Source organism: Nyctibius grandis, chromosome 27 (genome assembly GCF_013368605.1).
Source record: "Nyctibius grandis isolate bNycGra1 chromosome 27, bNycGra1.pri, whole genome shotgun sequence".
Lineage (NCBI taxonomy): Eukaryota > Metazoa > Chordata > Aves > Nyctibiiformes > Nyctibiidae > Nyctibius > Nyctibius grandis.
In genome coordinates, this window is record NC_090684.1 from 5,997,284 (window position 1) to 6,010,743 (window position 13,460).

At 49.9% G+C, this 13,460-nt stretch overlaps 1 protein-coding gene across 9 annotated transcripts in view; it reads left to right on the plus strand.

Moving 5' to 3' along the window:
- Positions 1 to 13,460, plus strand: part of PPP1R12B (protein phosphatase 1 regulatory subunit 12B) — a 142,242-nt gene that overhangs the window by 119,072 nt on the left and 9,710 nt on the right. For 8 of the 9 annotated variants that reach the window (XM_068419401.1, XM_068419403.1, XM_068419398.1 and 5 more), the window contains 5 exons: positions 2,431 to 2,447; positions 3,796 to 3,943; positions 5,860 to 5,964; positions 6,230 to 6,283; positions 9,150 to 9,200. In XM_068419401.1, the coding sequence (XP_068275502.1) occupies positions 2,431 to 2,447; positions 3,796 to 3,943; positions 5,860 to 5,964; positions 6,230 to 6,283; positions 9,150 to 9,200 (375 nt within the window). The remainder of the gene's footprint in view (positions 1 to 2,430; positions 2,448 to 3,795; positions 3,944 to 5,859; positions 5,965 to 6,229; positions 6,284 to 9,149; positions 9,201 to 13,460) is intronic. The other variant, XM_068419400.1, reaches the window with a different exon arrangement.

Sequence of the window (13,460 nt, forward strand, 5' to 3'; positions counted from 1 at the left end):
CACCCAGTCCTGCCCCAAGAGCCCGGCTGAGGGTGGCCCTGCGGGTGCAGCTCTAGGAAGAACATGCTAATTAATAGCAGGGTTTGCTCGTCCTTTTGAGCTTTGCGTTTAGCAGCTTTGGCTGAATGTGTTGTCCATCTGTGAGGCTTCAAATGTGCTGGGATTCCTTGGTTCGTTTCTTTTGTACTGGTCAAATCACTGCGTCTCACGTCACAGGGCTGCACTGCGGAGCGGGGATTGCAGATTCCTTGGGGAGGCTCCTGGCTTGAAGCAGGATTCAAGGTGAGGGTTAGTTTAGGGCAGGATGAATTAAAACCTTCATAACGAGGTATACGTGATACGTAGCCAGGTCCCTGTGTCCTGAGGAGCAGCAGGCAGCGCACTCTGGCTTGGAGTGGAGAGACTGCAGGGTCGCTTGTCTACCCTCCTTCTCACAGAATCAATCCCAGCCTGGCTGGGGTGGGAAGGGGCCTCTGGAGATCATCCAGTCCAACCCCCTGCCAGAGCAGGGTCACCCAGAGCACGTTGCACAGGGTTGTGTCCAGGCGGGTTTGAATATCTCCAGAGAAGGAGACTCCCCACCCTCCCTGGGCAGCCTGTGCCAGGGCTCTGGCACCCTCACAGTAAAAAAGCTTTTCCTCATATTCAGATGGAACTTCCCCTGTTTCAGTTTGTGCCCGTTGCCCCTTGTCCTGTCGCTGGGCACCGCTGAGAAGAGTCTGGCCCCATCCCCTTGACACCCGCCCCTGAGGTATCTGTAAGCATTGATAAGATCCCCCTCAGTCTGCTCTTCTCCAGCTGAACAGCCCCAGCTCCCTCAGCCTCTCCTCGTATCAGAGATGCTCCAGCCTCTGACCATCTCCATACCCCTCCGCTGGACCCTCTCCAGTAGTTCCTTAAAAGTTCTCCATGTAATGGGCTGACTTAATTCAGCTGTCCATGGTGTGTGCTCCCAGATACTTGCCCAGTAGTCGGAGGCATTGTCTGGGTGCCAGGCAGGAGCAGGAGGTCTGAAGCCTTCAAACGCTGAGGGCAGCAAATCTCCCACCCAGCGAGGCATTTAGCGCTAGATTTAGTGGTGTATCGAGGCAGCGCCAGCTCCAACACAAGCATGTCTGGGCACTAAAAGCCTGACCCATCTTCTCTGTAATGTGCTGCTTCTTGCGTTGACTCTTGCACATATTAGAAAGGATCTGAGGAAATCACTGGTAGCGCCTGTGGGTGGTTTGTGCGCACTCAGAGAGATGACACTTCTAATAAAACTGGCAGGGGAACATCGGGCTCAATTTCCAGTTCAAGGGACTGAAAAAGAGCTCGACTGCACCTTGAATTTGAGGAGATGTCTGCCAGACAAAGAGCAGCCTTGCAGAGGAGGTGGCAGGTTAGGATGGTGATTCCTGCAGGACACCTATGCCGTTACCATTTGATTTATTAAAGAATTTAAATATATTAAATTTATTTGATTTATTTATTACCGTTTGATTGATTAAAGACTGGACATGGCACTTAGTGCCATGGTCTAGTTGACATGGTGGTGTCAGGGCAATGGGTGGACTCGATGATCCCAGAGGGCTCTTCCAACCTCATTGATTCTGTGATTCTGTGATTTCTGCGGTTGTAGGAAAGAACTGTCCAACCCAGAAAACTTTATTAAAAACAGTGGTTTACCACAACCAGCCCCTGTAGGATATTACAAAGCCAAGCAAAACTTCTCTGCAGCCTCCTCCGTGCAGTAGTTGGCCCAGATCATCTTTGGTTTATACACACCAGTGGGCTGCAGCGAAGGCAGCGTTGAGGACGGCACCGCGGAGGTTTGCGTGTTGTTGGGAAAAGAAGAGCCTAACACACGCTTGAACCAGCATGTCCAGCCTTTAGGCTGGTGTAAGGTCCTCTCCCTTCCTCCTGCAGCTTCTGTCGTGTAGCTCCTTGCCACAGTGAAGCTTTTCTTCGTGGGGGGAGGTACTTACCCGCGGAGAAAAAGCACCACTTGTGATTTCCTGAAGTTTGACACAAATGCGCAGCGAGCTCTGCGTGTCGTGGTCCTGTGCGCATCGTACATAGGAGAGTGATCAAAGTCAAGAAGAATAATTTGATTTTAAAAGGGAAAGAATAGATTAGTTCTGGTTCAAAGGAATGGATTTCTTCAATTCTGGAAACTAGGATTTGAAGAACAAGGTTCAGTAGTTTTTAGATTAGCAAAAGAAAGGGAATCGGAAAAGCTTCAGAGAAGCTGAAGCAGTTGAAAAGATTCAGGCAGGGATCCGTGATTCCCAGCTTGGGCGTGGGAAATAATGCTGTTCAGCTTGTTGTGGTGCTGGGATCAGAGGTAGGAAATTGCTGCTGCGCGGTAGCTCTGCGGTTCTTGAACTGAACCTTTAATTCTCCTCGTTATTAATTCTCTTTTTCTTTCTTTTTTTTTTTTCCCTCCAGCATGAAAGACTTTCCAGGTAAGAATTTTATTTTTTGGAGTTTTTTATGGACAGCATATTTTTGTATGGCTTTGGGGATGCCCTGTGATTCAAATCAGCAGCATAAGCTGAAGCTGGTACTGGCCGTTTGGTTCTGACCTTAACTCAACTGTTGGGCCAGTTTGCTGTCACCCTTTGCTCCCCAAATTATTTAACAGCTACTCTGCAAAGAGGAAAAAACCCTCTGTGCCTTATTAGAAATGGAGCCCACTCCCACCACGAAAATGAGAGGTCCATGGGAAATCACTGCTCGTTACGGGTCTGGGCTGATACCCAGGGGATTTTTTCAAGTTTATCATAGAATCACAGACTGGTTTGGGTTGGAAGGGACCTTAAAGACCATCTAGTTCCAACCCCCCTGCCACGGTCAGGGACACCTTCCACCAGACCAGCTTGCTCCTCACAGACTGGTTTGGGTTGGAAGGGACCTTAAAGACCATCTAGTTCCAACCCCCCTGCCATGGGCAGGGACACCTTCCACCAGACCAGCTTGCTCCAAGCCCCATCCAACCTGGCCTTGAACACTGCCAGGGAGGGGGCAGCCACAGCTTCTCTGGGCAACCTGGGCCAGTGTCTCACCACCCTCACAGCAAAGAATTTCTCCCTAATATCTCATCTAAATCTCCCCTCTTTCAGTTTAAAACCATTCCCCCTCATCCTGTCACTCCATGCCCTTGTAAAAAGTCCCTCTCCAGCTTTCCTGTAGCCCCTTCAGGTACTGGAAGGTGCTAGAAGGTCTCCCCAGAGCCTTCTCTTCTCCAGGCTGAACAGCCCCATCTCTCTCAGCCTGTCTCCAGAGCAGAGGGGCTCCAGCCCTCTGAGCATCTCCGTGGCCTCCTCTGGACTCACTCCAACAGCTCCGTGTCCTTCTTATGTTGGGGGCCCCAGAGCTGGACGCAGCACTGCAGGGGGGGTCTCATGAGAGCGGAGCAGAGGGGCAGAATCCCCTCCCTCGCCCTGCTGGCCACGCTGCTGGGGATGCAGCCCAGGACACGGTTGGCTTTCTGGGCTGCCAGTGCACGTTGCCGGCTCATGGTGAGCTTCTCATCACCCATCACCCCCAAGCCCTTCTCCTCAGGGCTGCTCTCAATCCATTCTTTGCCCAGCCTGGATTTGTGCTTGACATTGCACCATTTAAAAATGGTGGTGGCTGCCTGGCCTTCAGCAGCAATGTCCTGCAGTGGGCTGGAGGGTGCTTGCAGCCATCCAGTGCCTCCGCTCAGCTGGGTCTGCCACAGCCTCGAATCCCAACTGATCAGGTTGATACTGGCTGTCCCAAAGTACCAGCAGCTTTGCTCCACGGTGCTCGATCTTCATTGCGTTTTAGGTTGGAAGCAGCCACGAACCCTACCACCGGTGACTCCTCCTACGGCGATCGTGCCTCCAGCCGCTCCAGTGCCTACACCCGGAGGGAGAACCGGTTGGCTGCCCTCAGCAGCAGAGCGGAAGAGGAGAGTAACAGGGACTATAAAAAAGTAGGCTTTTTTGCTTGGATTATTGATAGTGCATGCACCTTAGCTGCCTGTTGCTGCACAAACCTGCACTGAGAGTCTTTGGAAAGAAATAGAAAAAGGTTATTTTAATTTTCCCTGTTTCCTTTGCTTTTGGAGTCACACCAGCCTTTTTTCGAATGCATCAACCCTTCAGAGGATGAAAAAAGGACAGGGGGTGAAAGGACACCATGCAAAGTCAGATGTCTGGGGAGGGAATTGAGGAGGCAGGCTGGAGAAACGCTGGGATGGATTTGAAAGGAGCAAGAAAAGATGCTGTTGAGCATGGCTGAAGCATGCGTATCCCCACAGAAGTATTTTTGCTGCTATAATATTCCAGAATTATTTTTCCTATAATCTCTGAAACTTTCAACATAATCCTTGAAAGGCAGTGGCATGGACTGCCATGGCCTCTGAGTGTGTGCACTCATCTAGTACCAGTGCAAAGACCATATGAAAGGTAAAGTGATTAAGCTGACCTTAATTCTGAACTGACGGGGATGCTGCAAAGCCTCGCACGGTGAGCAGCACCCCGCTCTTCTTCATGAACATCTGTCCAGAGCAAGCAGGATGCCCAGTTTGTGCTCTGAGAGGGATGGAAATTCTGCTGGTTTGAAGGAAATGAAGGGAAAAAAATCCATTTTGGAGTGGCCTAAAATTGTCCTTCTCTCTCCTCCTCTTCAAACTAAAAGCACACAAGAACAACCGGGGTGTGTTGTGTTGGGGAGCACAACGGAATCGTGGGTTCAGATACATCCAGCAGGCACAGCTTAGTACTTCATTATGCTTGGTGGTTTACCTAAATTAAAAACATCCCTTTTCTTTGCCTCTTGGCTGTGTTTAAACACCCTACAAAATTAAACAGCTGTTTTCTTCTTTCATATGAGTTATGAAAATACAAGTAAAGCATCCAAACTAGTTCTGTTTGCCCTTCTTCTAACATCCTGACATGGGGGAGCAATGCAGACCCCGCAGCTGCCTCTGCTCGGTGCCGAGGACACAGAATCACAGACCCACAGCCTGGCTGGGGCTGGAAGGGGCCTCTGGAGATCATCTAGTCCACTCCCTGCCCAAGCAGGGTCACCCAGAGCATGTTGCACAGCGTCGCGTCCAGGTGGGGTTTGAATATCTCCAGAGAAGGAGACTCCCCACCCTCCCTGGGCAGCCTGTGCCAGGGCTCTGGCACCCTCACAGGAAAGAAGTTTTTCCTCATATTCAGATGGAACTTCCCGTGTTTCAGTTTGTGCCCGTTGCCCCTTGTCCTGTCGCTGGGCACCACTGAGAAGAGTCTGGCCCCATCCCCTTGACACCCGCCCCTGAGGTATCTGTAAGCATTGATAAGATCCCCCTCAGTCTGCTCCTCTCCAGGCTGAACAGCCCCAGCTCCCTCAGCCTCTCCTTGTAGCAGAGATGCTCCAGCCCTCTGACCATCTCCGTACCCCTCCGCTGGACTCTCTCCAGTAGCTCCTGGTCTTTCTTGAACTGGGGGGCCCAGAACTGGACCCAGTTACTCCAGGTGTGGCCTCAGCAGGGCAGTGTAGAGGGGCAGGAGAACCTCCCTCGACCTGCTGCCCACGCTCTTCCTCAGGACACCATTGGCCTTCCTGGCCCCAAGGGCACATTGTTGGCTCATGGGGAACTTGGTGTCCCCCAGAACTCCCAGGTCCTTCTCTGCAGAGCTGCTTTCCAGCAGGTCATCCCCCAGTCTGTACTGGTGCGTGGGGTTATTCCTCCCGAGGTGCAGGACCCTACACTTGCCTTTGTTGAACTTTGTTGAACTTCATTAGGTTCCTTCACATGGTTCCAGACACACGTCTGCTTGGAGAAGTGCGGCAGAACTGGGTCTGCGCGGCGGCCAAAGAGCAGCCCGGTTGATTGAAATCTTTTGTTTCCTCTTCCAGTTATATGAAAGCGCCCTGGCTGAAAATCAAAAGCTGAAGACAAAACTGCAAGAAGCCCAGCTTGAGTTGGCCGACATCAAATCAAAGTTGGAAAAAGCAGCCCAGGTAAGGCAAAAACCGGCTCCTAAACTGGAGAAACTGAGCGCTGGCCCACAACAAGTCAGTGCATGTTCCAGCATGGGAAAGGATGTAGCTCTTGGGAGGGAAGGTGCTACAGAGGAGACTTATTTTTCACAGAACTAAGTGTGAGTGAATCTATAAAGACTGCTTCTTCTCCAGGCAAGTGCATCTTGTAGGCCATCTAGGCCTTTGTGCAGCATCCTGCGAATGCCTCTTGGTTTTAATAGCTTTCTATTTTTAATTTACATAGCAGAAACAGGAGAAAACCTCTGACCGATCCAGCATGCTGGAGATGGAGAAAAGGGTACGTGTCTCTGCTTTCTTCTGAGTCGCTATCTTTGCCTCGTGTCGCTCTGCAGGGCAGAGTAATTTCTTGAAGGAAAGTGTTAATTAAAAGATAAGTTGTATCTTTGCCTCGTGGAGCAGCGCGCAGTGATAATTGTGTTCTGACCTTTTCAGTGCCTGGGACTTTCCTGCTCTCTTTGCAAATCAGCTTAGTTCTGATATCTTTCTTTGGCCACAGGAAGCTGCAGACCAACGAATTATATTGTATCGTGCTAAGAGACTGTTGGTCCGTTATGCTTTAAAATATTCTTGATATTTATAAAAAGACTGGTTTGGGGTGGTGGGAGGAACAAGGCAAAACACTCGCTGGGTGTCTCTCTTGTGATTATACTTGAATTCTGGATGTTTGAGTGCTCCTTCCTCTCAGTTGAAGAGTCAGATTCATTTCACTAAGCTAAGCTCAACGGGCAGTGTCTGGCTAAATCTCTGCCTTAAGCGACCATAGCTTCGGTCAGATTGGAAGGGACCTGAGGAGATGTGTAGTGCATCCCAGCAGAGTCAACCAGGTTAGTCAGGGCTTTGCCCCATCATTTAATGAAGACCTCTGAGTGTTGAGTTTCCACAGCTGCAGCCCCTTCTTCCAGTTCTTAACTGTCCTCATAGTGATTTCTTTTTTTTCCTTATATCTAGTCAGAACCTCCGCTGCTTCAGCTCGTGGCCATTACTGCTCGTTCTCCCACCACATGCCTCAGTGGTTAATTAAAGCTGGAGCCTGGCTCCAGTTCCTTAGTAACATCCACTTACATGTTGGAGGGTCACCTGAAGTGGAAGTTCCTCCTAAAGTGGTTCATCTCCTGAATTTTTAGGAGCATTGCTGCATGCTCGAACCGTGCATTTAAATTCAATTCCTGCCATGAAAAACCTTAATTATTTATGTGTAAACACTACCTGGGATTTGCCAGACGTAGTCCAGGGGAGATGACATTCAGGATCTCCACTTTGGAAGGAACAGAGTTAGTCAGAGCACATCAGCCCTCAGAACAAGTGTGTGATATACCTACAGGGCGGGTGCCAGGCTTTGACTTGAAGTTACCAAGGCTGCTGAAGCTGAGCTGACACTCAGGTCGTGGCACTGGCACTGTTGGCCTCTCACTACAGGAAAGACCTTGAGGTGCTGGAGCGAGTCCAGAGAAGGGCAACAGAGCTGGTGAAGGGTCTGGAGCACAAGTGTGGTGAGGAGCGGCTGAGGGACCTGGGGGTGTTTAGCCTGGAGAAAAGGAGGCTGAGGGGAGACCTTCTCGCTCTCTCCAACTGCCTGAAAGGAGGGTGTAGCGAGGTGGGGTCGGTCTCTTCTCCCAGGTAACAAGTGATGGGACGAGAGGAAATGGCCTCAAGTTGCACCAGGGGAGGTTTAGATTGGAGATCAGGGACAATTTCTTCCCCAAAAGGGCTGTCAAGCGCTGGCACAGGCTGCCCAGGGCAGTGGTGGCGTCCCCATCCCTGGGGGGATTTAAAAGCCGTGTAGATGTGGTGCTGAGGGACATGGGTTAGTGGTGGCCTTGGCAGTGCTGGGTTAACGGTTGGACTTGATGATCTTAAAGGTCCTTTCCAACCAAAACCATTCTATGGTTCTATGACATCTCTGCACCAATCTGAACCCTGAGACCGAGATTCTCAAAGCAGTGATCCATGTGGGCCTCTTTCCTAGGTGTGTTTAAAGCAGGCTGAGTGGGGTTATCAAACGTGCAACCATCACTGTTGCTTGAACATAGGTGCTGGGGGACGTCATGCCACGGGTGGAGCTTTGCTTTTGGGAAAAAAAAGAGCGCGTGGTGGTGAGAGCACTTGCCCTGCATGGACATCCCCAACCAGAGGGAGCTCACACCACGTGTCCCACCTCCCACCCGTGCGATGCTTCCAAGTTGGGGCAATGTCCTGCATTGCTTTTATTGAATTAGGATCACAACAGCCACAAATACAGGTTTCCAAGAGTTAGAGAGAAAAAAAGTGCCTGACTGCTCCCAGTGAAGATGGCATTAACTGGTTCCGGGACGGCTTACGCATTTTGCACTGACGAATCCCTGGATGAAGTGTGCTGTGGCCAAAAAGTGACCCAGAGCCCATCATCCATGGCCATCCTCAAAAGCTGTGTTCCTCGCACTCTCCTGGCTTCGTGTTTCTTTGCAGAGGGCAAAGGAGCAGGGCAGAGAGCGTACAGCCTGTTCCTGACCCACGTTTGCCATTTCCCCCTGCTCAGCACGCTCTCCTGGGGTGCTTTGAGCCCTCCCATGTTGAAAAAGTCATTGATGGAGTCCAGATCTCTCCTTCTAGGCAAGGGTCCACTGAGGGTACCACCAGTGCTCACGTGGCAGAGCCTACCTGGGTAATTGCCGGTTTCCAAATTCACTGAGAGCAGTCAGCTCTACAGCTTTGAAGCCCTAAATTAACCTGGGAGAAGCAGAATTTCCAGGCACCTTTCCCTGTTCACCGCTCCTTACTTGACAGGCTCGGTGAGTTTTCTCGTTGCCTCCTTTAGTGGTTAAGGTGTAGTTGAATCCATGGCTTCACCTACAGAGCTCAAAATCACATTATAATAGAAAGTCCTGAAAACTGGGATCACTAAAGGTGGGGGGACAGTTTGATTGAAGGGGTGTGAAGAGAGCTCAGGACCAAGACAACTGCCCAAACGGGCCCAGTGCGTATCGCCTGCTGCCCTATCCCATCTGATCAGCTCCTGGTTGTAACCTGTGTGTTGCTTTGAGATGCTTTTCAGTCAGTGCTCCTACAGAAATACAAGACACTTATTTTTCTTTAAAAGTAAACATGCTGTTAAGTTTTTCTTTTAAATCCTTGTGACCATCTTTGTTTTGAATCCTTGTAAACAGGAGAAGCGAGCCCTGGAGCGGAAACTCTCGGAGATGGAAGAGGAGATGAAGGTAGGAAATAATCTGTTCACTGTGTCTATTCCATTTTTTATGCTTTGTATTAATGTCTTTTGGGATTGTAACCCAGGAGTAGGATGTTAAAGGTGTACATGGGAAGGGACTTGTGTTACCTCTGAGCGTGTTCTTTATGCAGTCAGACCTTCCTTCAGTGGCCGTGCTCTCTGAACGTTAAATACTACTAAAACTGTCCTATTATCAGTCATCTGAGTGCACCAAGTGTTTAATTTATGTTGTTTGATCGGAGAACTGTGAAAGCTGTTCTCCTCAAATGCTTTCCAAAACTAACCTTTTGTGGCATCGATGGGTTTCAGTGTGCTGATCCTCTGTGCTCTGACTAGTCTGCAGCCCAAGTTTAAGCCGCTGTGGTTCTCTCCAGACGGGTAAGAAGACAAAGCTGGCTTTTGAGATCACACACGCTAGCCAGGGAAAAAAAAAATACACAGAGTGATTGTATTTCTGCGCTCCCTTCCTAAAGCATGGTGCTGGAAGGCTGGGTCAGTAAGTCGGCCTGGAATAGATGTCAGCAAAGAGGAATTTGCTTCATGATGAAAGCGCAGCATGGCTTACGGTCACGAGACATCCGCTGCCGACGGCTCCTTCGCGTCCTCCTACGAAGGATGGTTCTCCTCCAGCCGCGGCTTGGATGCCCTGCGAGCACGGGGCTGGCGGGGAGCACCGTGGAGCAGGAAGCAGGGTGTTCTGCTGCCTCAGTACACCTCAAACTTCACGCTGATTTTGCAGCGCTGCGTCGGTTTACGCTGTATTTTAATGCTCGTATTCACAGAACGCCCCACTTTGCTCTGTGCCCTGCACTTTCATTCCCTTTGAGCATGACCCAGGTGGGACCAGGCTACTTTTAAGAAGGAAGGACCCCATCTGAGAGCTTGGAGCTCTCCCGGCACGGTGCGCTGGTGGAAACGATTTCCTGACACCCTGAAGGAGATTCCAACTTTATGTTTCTATCTGAAGCTTCGTATGTTTACCGAGCGTCTTTAAAAGGACCCGTTGGCTTGCGCTGCGTCTTCTACAGCAATAAGCAGCAGAACAATTGGTGGAGTCTTACTGTAAAGGCTCTCTTGTTCTTTCGCAGAGGAGAAAATAGGTGTGGATGTGGTAGCCAGAAGGGGAAAGAGAAAGGACTGAATATGCCTAAATTTCAAATTCTTTGTTCACTGAATGGGAAAGCAACCTTTAACTCCAGAGAGACCTGCCTGTAATTACAGAGATACGACCTTCAAGAGAAAACGCAGACAGCAGCAGTTTGTGTTGTTTCCTCAGCTCTGCAGATCGCTCTGCAAACCAGCTCAGCCCACGGAGTAAAAAGACAAATTGGTGTCCTCTAGTGGCCTGTCGCTTTTGAAACATTTATATTGCTTCAGAAAGCAATTAATGAAAGAAGGTGCCTGTAGGAACTGCTGGACGCAGCCAAAGCGCCTCTGGTTCAGGTAGTGCAGAGCTGCAGACTGATGGAAGCCAAGATGGTGCAAGAGGAGAAGCACTGCTGGGAGTTGAGATGTTCTCATGTTGCCCCAAGAGACGTGCTGGAGACGTGAGCTGAGAAGCCTGTGGTCTGACTGAGAATGAGCTGTCAAGTCCTCAAGAGCAGTACTTAATCTCTGCTGGGTTCTTGCGGCATTGAACAACCAAAGTGGCCTTCGGTTAGTAGAATAAATAGACGTGAAGTTTGAAAATAGATGGTAAGATGAAAATAGATCTAAGATGCTACTACGTTTCCACTAATTTTTTGCAAAAACTTGAGCATGTGGTGAGTACCTGAGCGCACTGTGACGTGTCTTTTTTGACAGCCACTCAATAAAAAGGATTATAAAATCTCTGAAGATAAAAACCTTGAACTGGACGTGTCCATAAGGAAAGCAGACTTCTGTGTCCACTTCCATCGTGCCTTAAAGCAGGAGAGTCCAGAGTGCCTAGAATGAGATAACCTCCGCAGAGCGTCTGTGTTAGTCCCTGGTGTGGAAGTGGAGCCAGGAAAACAAATCTGTTAATTCTGGTTCGACTTTCATTCCTGCTTCTTGCACTAGCTGAACAGCTGTCGAGCAGGATCCGAAGGAATAAGCGACTTAAGCAAACCCACCAGTTTCCTTTAACGTGGAGAGCAGCAAGGGGAAACAACCCAACGTGCCAGGTCATTAGGGCTCAGGTAATACTGTGGGTTTTGGGATTCTTCCCACTGGTCTTTGATTTGAACCAGTCCAGCACAGCTCACATCCAGCTTTTTTGACCCTGGGGTGTCTGTGTCCAGATCTATGCATCAGATGTCCTGGCCAGGGCTTTCCCCTTCTTACAGCTGTCTTCTTAGGAAGAGGAGGCGCAGCAGCGGTCACGGGACGGGCCTGGGTTTCTGTGAGAGAAACGCTTTGTACTTCAGTCTGTGCTCGAGGTAACGAGCTTTGTTCCTTTCATGAGTTTAACCCCTGCTAACGGAGCAATCAAGAAGTGGCAAGAAGTGGAGAGGAGCAGGACAAACTCGGTAATCTCAAAGAAGTCTTTGGTGCCAGACCTGCTCTCACGAAGGTGACAGAGCAGTGCAGCGTTTTCCTGAGTGACTGCAGGATTTGACTGGAGATACAGCAACTTGACTTGAGGAAGGAGAAAGCAAATTAGCATTTGCACTGAGCTGAATTCAATGCCAAGTGCCTGAGGTCCCAACTTAACACAGCAATTTTTCTTGAAGGTCACAGAAGCTTCTTTATTCCGTGGCAGCACTGCACCTCCTGGCTGTGTACATTGTGCATGCTTTGGGCGTTTTTATTTCCCCTAGTGTTGCAGGCGCAAAATCCATTAATTGAAGACAGGTACAGCTGAACTGAGAAACCTGCTTTCGGGAAGCCAAGTATCAAGCAGAGTGATAAGCAATCACAGCAGTATCATCCAGATTCCGGTCTTCGCCCTTGGCTTCAGGCCCAGCTTCCCAGCCTTTGCCTGGATGAAGAGAAGGCTGTCCTACCCGCGGCACGCACAGATTTGTACATAAGTGATCCTTTTTATCATCCGTGGCAGCGTGCTGAGGCTGAGCTGCTTCTGATTGTACCGTGCTGAGGTTTCGTGCTATATTGGCGTGGAAAAATGAAGGTGGTCTCTAAAGCGATCACAATCCTTTCCATCCTGCGTAGCACGGCACCCCATTTTACATATGTTTGATGCTTTCTGCTCAGCTGTGTTCTCTGTGATAAAATCATAGAATCACAGAATCGTTTTGGTTGGAAAGGACCTTTAAGATCATCAAGTCCAGCCGTTATCCCAGCACTGCAAAGGCCACCACTAACCCATGTCCCTCAGCACCACATCTACACGGCTTTTAAATCCCCCCAAGGATGGGGACTCCGACACTGCCCTGGGCAGCCTGTGCCAATGCTTGACAACCCTTTTGGGGAAGAAATTGTTCCTCATCTCCAATCTAAACCTCCCCTGGCACAACTTGAGGCCATTTCCTCTTGTCCCATCACTTGTTACCTGGGAGAAGAGACCGACACCCTCCTTGTGATAAAACAGAGGACGTTTATCCATGATACCACCAAAAGAAACGGCACTTCCAGTATGAACCATCCTCCGATGGCTCCTGGGTGTGATTTATCACAGGACAGATGCATGATGTCCTCACTGAGCTGGCACAGCTCGGGCGGGTTAAGTGATGGATAGATGGCTGAGATTTGACAAGAGGGGATCTCACTGCCGAGATGTCCCTGAAGCTCTCCTGCAGTTTCTTGGCCGTAGCTCTGTCCCAGAACCTATTGATTTATCTGGTGTCAGAACCGTGTTGGTGTAGTCCAAGTGGCAGGAGCTGCTTTGTCAGTTTGATGCCCTCAGGAGGCTCAAGCCCCATCCTTTGCTCGCTCCCTGCACTCACCTGCCCTTCTTCTGCAAGGCTTTTGGACGAGGTATCTCGATTCCTTAACGGGGAGTAGAGGTAGTGCTTTTGGGTATCTAGAATTGAGCTGATAGATGGGGGCTGCACAAAATACTTCTCTTTTATACAGAATGAGCCCTTGGACAAAATGTCCTGGGGTGCAGCAGGTTCCTTCCCAACTGCAGCCAGCTCCACGACATGCAAGTTGGGTGGAGGTTCGTGCAAGTTCTTCGTATCACAGTAGCTTTACCTGTGCAGCTTCTGGTTAAGGACAGACAGTGACTTTCTGCTGATTAAATGGCAGAAAGGAATCCCCTTCCCAGCAGACCCTTCCCTCCATCACTTCCCTGCTGTCACAAGCACATGAGTAAGAGGACACAGGG